Source organism: Neltuma alba, unplaced genomic scaffold (assembly GCF_004799145.2).
Source record: "Neltuma alba isolate B1F8T4 unplaced genomic scaffold, ASM479914v2 tig00010392_pilon, whole genome shotgun sequence".
NCBI classification, from domain to species: domain Eukaryota; kingdom Viridiplantae; phylum Streptophyta; class Magnoliopsida; order Fabales; family Fabaceae; genus Neltuma; species Neltuma alba.
In genome coordinates this window covers 1-7,293 of record NW_021635295.1, presented here as the reverse complement: position 1 = coordinate 7,293, position 7,293 = coordinate 1, and the positions used below count along the sequence as shown (strand labels likewise).

Here is a 7,293-nt window from a genome sequence, read left to right as displayed (position 1 = left end):
GCTATACTGAACTTATTAATAGAGTTATGAAACTTTTTAACAACATTACTGAAATTGTAAAAATGTTACTTTTTGAATTTTCCAAAAAACTTGCTGTTAATTGATATACTAAACTTGTTAATAGTGTTACAAAACTTGTTAACTGTGTTGCTAAAATTGTAAAAAAAAAAATTTAAAAAAATAGTTGCTAGCCACGGGAGCTCTAGCGACTGATTGTCGACTGATCATCAGAGCTCCGGTGACAGTAGCCACTTGAGCTCTGGCGGTTGCCGCTAGCACCGAAACTCTTGCGACCGGCAGCTGGTGAGGGTATTTGGTTTTTTAAAAATGATAAAAAAAATAAAAGATAATATGGTCATTTTAACAAGTGTACAAATTACATATAAATCACTTATGCTTAAATTAAAATTTAACTTATTTAAATAATTATTTTTAGATTTTTAAGTTTAAGTGTCATTTTTGCGTATTTGTTATGCTTCTCTCCCATTTTCATCTTGCGACACTCATCCCCTCACAGCCCTGACACCATCAATAGCAACTACTTCCCCATTGGCCGCGCAACTGTCATCAGCATCTCGTCCCACCCACTACTGCGACTCTCCTTCCCCACTTCCGTCCCTCCATCGTCTTCCCCGGCCACAACTCGTCGTCGTTGCTTACTTCTACCATCATGCCCTAGTATTTCTCACACCCTATTGTAACAATTCATTACACAGTAGACGGCCTCCACACTTTCCTCGCCGCAACTTCGTCTCTGCGTTCTCCCATGTTTTCCCCCGCCCGCACCTCCCCCTCCCCCTTCTAGTCTTCGTTGCTCGCTTCTCATTCCTAGTCGCGACCTGGCCAATGATCTTATTACTCAGGTATTATTCTTTCTATATTGGTGGCCTTGACCAATTTTCTAACTAGGAAGAAGAATTGCCCATTCTTGCTAGTGTTTATAAATCTACTATCTTTTATGTAATTCGGGCCTATGAGTTTTCTAAATTGATTGTACAAGCATAAACTTCGGTAGTCAATGTTCAGGGTAACCGTTGGGTAGTTAATGGGATTGGAATAATTTTATACTCCTATGCTGTAGTAGTTCGAAGCAGTAACGATGAAGTGTCGTTATTGACACTTGGAACCTTTTAAAGCTTGGTATGGTATGCTCCATTATTGGAAGAATTGAAGCTCACTTAATCGGTTGAACATTTTGCTATGCATTGAAATGAAATGTGATACTTCACCCTTCCACTTTTTGGGACTGGCGATCCGTTAAATTCAAGATTATTAATATGTGATTTTTGCTTCTGATTATTCTTGAGGGAATGTACAGAATCAGGAATAATTACACTATAAAAGGAAGGAGAGGTGGAGAATAAACAAGAAAAGTAGCACCAGAGGCAAGACTGCTCATAATCCGAGGTCAAATTCTAGCCTAATTGTGATTGGTATTTGAAAATAAGATGAGTCATAGATGATTCCAGTTTCTTTTTCAGTGTCTTGGTTTTCCTGCAGTTCGTCCAATAAAGAACTCTACATTCGACAGCAGTTCACCAGGAAACAGCTACATCACATATTCACATTCTAGTTAAATGTGATTGGTAATCAGTTTGAGCCACAGATCATTTCAGTTTAGCGGTTTCAAGCTGCAAGTCTAGTTAAAAACTTCACTACAGCAATTTAGCAACCTAAGCACCCTATCATGGGAGTTCAAGTTTTCAACGCATGCCCTCTTCTTTGTACCCATGTGTCTAAACCACTGAATTTTCCTTTCTTTTTAATGAACGGAGAAAAAAATTTAAGAGAAGAGTATCGTGGGTCAATAATCCAATATCATGGATGCAATTTTAAATCAGTAATTAAATATATTTAAATGATTGAATACAAGGGCCTCTTGGATAAAACCTAGGGTTTCAAAATATTTTGAGCTCATCAAACATTTATATACAACTTAACTACATAATTTTTCAAATCAAAGAAACATGTCACGGAAAATTAGTATACAATTTCAGGGTAGGATAGAAGCAATTAGTATAACAACACCTGCTACCTTCCCTCAAGTGATTGTAGTCGCATTTCATTTTTTGAACATCTGGATGGTTGATTACTCTTCTTCTAAAACAATATAGAACTGGCTAAAATGTGTTGTCAATTGTGAAACTATTATGATGAATAGCTAATTTGTTGTAGTCAATTGCTAAAGAAGTACTGCAAATAATCTGAATGAAAGGTCTGAATTCAAGGACGAGGCCTTTTATCAGAACATCATGAATCCATATCCAGTATCTCCTCTGTAGGAAAACCGGCAATGCATATCACAGCTATCCCAATGCTATCTGACTCAGGCGGCGTTAACTTCGTGTAATTATTGTCGAAAATTGTTTGTTTCATGGACTTGGAATTGACAACTGACTTTCTCTGCCGTGTGCATGTGTTGATATCACGGTATGGTTAAGCAAATGGGACATTGAAATACACAAATAAACAAGTGATTGCGTTTAGCTGTAATCTCTTGTGATGGCTGCTTAACCATAATGAATATTGTTAAAGGGCTAAAGCTTTGGAGTTGCCTGAACAGTAAAAAAGATAACAAAGCGGCAGCACTTGTCGAAATACTGAAATAGTGAGCAGGGTTGTTGCTAGTTGAATTTATGTGATTATGATGTATGAATTAGGTGTTTATTGCTTTATCAAACCTTTTGACAATTGTGTAGTATCTAGTAACTACTTGTGTTTGAAAGACACTGCCTGAATTATGTAATATTTATTTGTTAACAACATCTTTATGTGTATTCATTATAAGTAATGTGGGAAATTCATAATAGGACATATCAATTGTCATCACATAAATATATTAACAATTTTGTTAGGTATGGTGATAATTCTTCCAAATAGATTAACAACAAGTAATTAGAAAAATTTATTACAACTTTGTTACTCTTCCAAATATGGATTAATAATACTTTTATATGCGTTGACAACAAATAACCAAAGAAATTTATTACAACTTTGCTAGGCCCATTGAAGACTCTTCCAAATAAATTAACAATAATTTTATATATATTGACAACAAGTCATTAGCAAAATTTATTAGAAGACAAGCCAATTAAGAAACTCAATCAAATCATATGTTGCTTCCTTGTTATGTGCATTGACAATTCTTTCATATTGATTAACAATACCTTTTATATAAATGAATTACACTAACTTGCTTTCTACATTATCTTTTCTTTTGTCAATTTATCAAGAATAAGCTTGACTTTTACCGACATTTGAAAATGACAAATTAGTACTCCTGTTCTGGAATGGGCTTTTGCTTTTCATTAGCACTGATATGGGATTTTGTATATTTAGGAGTATTTTCTTGTCCTTTTTTCCTCCTAATAAAATCTATTCCACTTTCTAAATATCTAAAATAAAACATCCAAATAGAAATTATTATAAATAAAACGTGAAATCCAAACATCCCAAATTATTAAACATACATGACACATCCTGAATTATTAAACATAAATGTCAAATTAAACCAACACAATATCACAATCAAGTGGTGAACCATCATCTACCATTCAATATTATGGAGACGTTGCGTTTTGCAAGGGAGGAAAAGAATTTTTTTTTTTTTTTAAAGGCTAGCCTACCAACCTTGCGGGTTAGCTTGCCACTAGTTCGGTCTTGGTAGTTACAAGCTTAAAAAGTCAATTTTAAAACAAGCTAGATTTTCATCAATCTAACCTACCATTTCTTGGCTGTTTGACATGTTGAGCCCATAGACTCAACTTATATTATCGGCTCTACATTGTGAAACTTCACTGTATCTATAATTTGATAATTATTTGCGTGAGAAGTGGACGGCATTAAGTTCCTATAGACTTAAAATAGCACCACATTTTTCAATTTAATTTTTTATAATATTTATTGATTTATTAATATTTGTAATTACCATTGTTCCTTATTTTTAATTAAAAATTATTTTTCATTTTTATTTCAATTCATTTATTTTATTTCATTTGATTATTATTGACATTATATCGAATTGATTTTAAAAATTCATTGACTAGTTGCTCCAACAATAATGCCATCAATCACACTTGGATGAAGTTCCACATTTGAGCTCACAATATCAACAACTTTAGACTAGCAACATAAAAGCATAGTTCCTTTTCTCCAAACTACTCTTCCTTTCCTAAATATAAGATCCATTCATAATACAATTTATACTATAAAATGATTCTTATATCATAAAGTGGTATTTGTTTGGGGAATATTTCAGCTATTAACAATTTTAAATCCGTTTAAGATGTGAGCATGAACAAAAGAAGATTATAACTTGAAAATTTTTGAATTATAATTCAATATCGTATGCAGTTTACCTGCTGTTAGCCCTCTAATCAATTCATTATCCATCCTCCATAATCAATCAGTCAAGATGCGGACCAAAAGACAAGCCCAAACAAGATGCATAGCCAAATCAAGACCTGTTTCAAGATAGTTTGGGATTTGTCAGCACCTGTGCCGCGCAGTGGCATGGTAGCCACCTGTTGGTGGCTCTTAACAGGTTCAATCCCTGCCCGCAAGCGGAGCTTGCCTACTCAAAAAAAAAAAAAAAAAAGAAAGATTGTTTGGGATTTAATCCCCTTTTAGCCTAGCTGTTTTAATTTTTGGATTTTATCTCTCTTCTTGTACCCAAAAAAAGAAATACCTAGTTGAGGTGAGGGCAGAAAAGACAGAGAAAGAGGTCCTTTTAATTCTCTCCTCGCTTCAACAGAAATCTACTTCAGATATCAACTCTTCATTTTCCGAGAATGCCATTTTCTTCACATGACACCATTCATAGATATATATCCCATCTAAGGCGAATTTTCACGGGACATTTACAAGCTTTGCACGTCTAGTTTTCTGATCAATTTCCACTCTAAGTCCAAGTGCCGAAATTTCCGGCACATCAACAGATCCCTGAACCTCCAACTCTGCAACAGCCCTTTGGTTCTCCTCATTCCCCTCCAACATATTCCTCACTGACCATATTCCCCACTCTCTAAGGAATGGATTGTCCTCATCAGTAACGCATTGTTGCAGTAGGAGTATAATTCCATTTTTCCCCCTTATCTCATCTTGTGCATGCTTTCTTCTGTACAAACAATTGCCAACAAGAGCAACAATGTCTCTCCTGAATCCCTTGTACAGGCAGGGTTTCCGCAACCTAGATGCTTCAGCTTTGTCTCGCTTCTCAGATTGTTTTATTGCTTTCCTGATTATTGCTGGAGGCTCAAGATCGTGAAGCAGAGACAAAAGCAAATCAATGAGGCCTTGTGATAACAGTTCGTTAACAACATCCTCTGATTCCCCTTTGATACCTCCTTTCACATCATCTTGGGCACAAATATCTCTCATTATGCTGATAGAGTATCCTAGAACGTCAATGGCAGCACAGCCGGTAGGTATACCAGACTTGGCTTTAGGGGCATGCTCGAGAACTCCAATAGAGTGCTTGAATATTTCATAAACAAACAATGCAACATCCCTTGTAACAGCAACATCAGTGATCCTTTCATTTAAGATTTCTGCCACAATTTCCAAAAGAAATGCCTGTTCAGATGATAACTGATCATCTCTGAATTCAGAAACTTCACCCTCAGAAGCAGCTCCAGACCATAACTTAGAGAACAATAGAGGCAACTGAGATTCTTCCAAGCAGATTCTTGAAAGGAGTAACTTTAACCAATCCTCTCCAAAACCAACTGGGTCATTAGAAACCAATGAATAAGAGAATAATAGAAGAGAAGAAATATAATCAGTGATACAAACTAAAGCAACTCTCAAAAACCTAATGACAACAAATACATCTTACAACTTACCAAGAGAAGCAGTTCTTATAATTTCTACCATTATGGGCCACCCACTATCACTGTACAGCTTTCTCACCAATTCAGGATTTCCACCATAACATGTATAAATTATCATACACAAAGGGTCGCAAGTCCCCCTATTCCGGAGTCTTGCCAGAGATACAAAACCATTAGGATAGAGTTCTTCCCAAATAGCATGCTGATGGTCTTTCCCAGCCAACGAAACATTTGCCAAAACTTGCAAACAGACACGGGCCAATCCCTGATCTGGGTCCGAACAACTTGCCACCGACCTTAAAACATTGGAGACAATACCAGCCCCCTTGAGCTCAACAAATGAGTTCTGATTTGCAATCTCTCCAGCGCACAGATTTCTAAGGAGCTTCAAAGACAATGGAAGAAAATGATGCTGTGAAGTACATGGCGCAGAATGAATTATCTCCAGCACTGCTGGAAGAATTCCTTTAGAAGAAAGCTCCGAACGCCCAGAAGCAGATTTGGAAATTTCTTCGAAAATTTCCAAGGACTTTTCCAAGTCAGTCGAGCTTGAAGCCCCAAACAATAACCGAAGGGTTTGTTCTGATATGGGGTACTCCAATGTATCGGTATCACCCATTACATATAAGAATGAAAATAAAGATTGAATAATGCGGAAAAAACCCACAATTATTGTTTGAAACTCGGTTCTAATCCTGCAGAAATTTAGCCAAAAAAGAAGAAGAAATAAATATATATACAAGAAGGCTAGAAACTACATGCATACAAACACGATGATAAAACCACTAGAATAAAATGGTGGATTCTGCTGTTATCTAGGTAAGGATTAATGAGAGAAATTGTGAATTTTGGAAAGATGAATAGAGAGTCAGAGAGCCAGACACCTTGCACTATATGATAATAATATAGGAAATCTATCAACCAAACTCAAGCACTGGAAATTTAATTGGCAACATTAAAATAGAACAATCCTAATATCCATTTGACATCTCTTTGGCTATTCTACTTTCAGATTTCATTCACATGGACGTTTATTCATTGGTCTGGATTTAAAAAATTGAAAAAAAAAAACAAACACATACAAATTTCAAATGCCCACAGCCCATACACCGAATGTTTTAATTTCACTTCTTCAACCTCAAAGATCAATTCAGATAATTAGATTTCATATCACTCATAGCTGGAAGCCTGAAACACGGAAGCAAGACCAAGAAAGGAAAAAACAGAGCACATCGAACTGAAAGAAAATAGCAAACCAGGCAACAAGACCACAGAAGCTGAAAACAGGTAGAAGGAGAAGGAAGAACCTCGGGCTGCGACCATGGATCTACCACCGTAAAGAAGAAATGACGATGGGGAGTGACGAGCTGCTGCCTCCAAATCTGATCGAAGAACCAAGAACGACGACCTCTGCTTCGACCAGGACGACTTCACGCGAAGACCGGCGACCTCTGACAGCGAA

At 36.2% G+C, this 7,293-nt stretch overlaps 1 protein-coding gene and 1 long non-coding RNA gene across 2 annotated transcripts; one reads left to right on the top strand and one right to left on the bottom strand.

The window, feature by feature from the left end:
- The first annotated feature begins 742 nt into the window (after nt 1–742).
- LOC114756396 (uncharacterized) lies at nt 743–2,760 on the top strand. Its single transcript, XR_003741449.1, has 2 exons — nt 743–863; nt 1,319–2,760. It is a non-coding gene; the product is annotated as an uncharacterized LOC114756396 (long non-coding RNA).
- Nucleotides 2,761–4,083: 1,323 nt separating this feature from the next.
- LOC114756394 (ataxin-10-like) lies at nt 4,084–7,284 on the bottom strand. The gene is made up of 3 exons (XM_028945332.1): nt 7,139–7,284; nt 5,844–6,526; nt 4,084–5,726 (listed from the first exon to the last, which is right to left on the bottom strand). The coding sequence occupies exons 2-3, from the start codon at nt 6,448–6,450 to the stop codon at nt 4,849–4,851; spliced, it is 1,485 nt and encodes a 494-aa protein (XP_028801165.1). The 5' UTR covers nt 6,451–6,526; nt 7,139–7,284; the 3' UTR covers nt 4,084–4,848.
- Between the last annotated feature and the right edge of the window lie 9 nt (nt 7,285–7,293).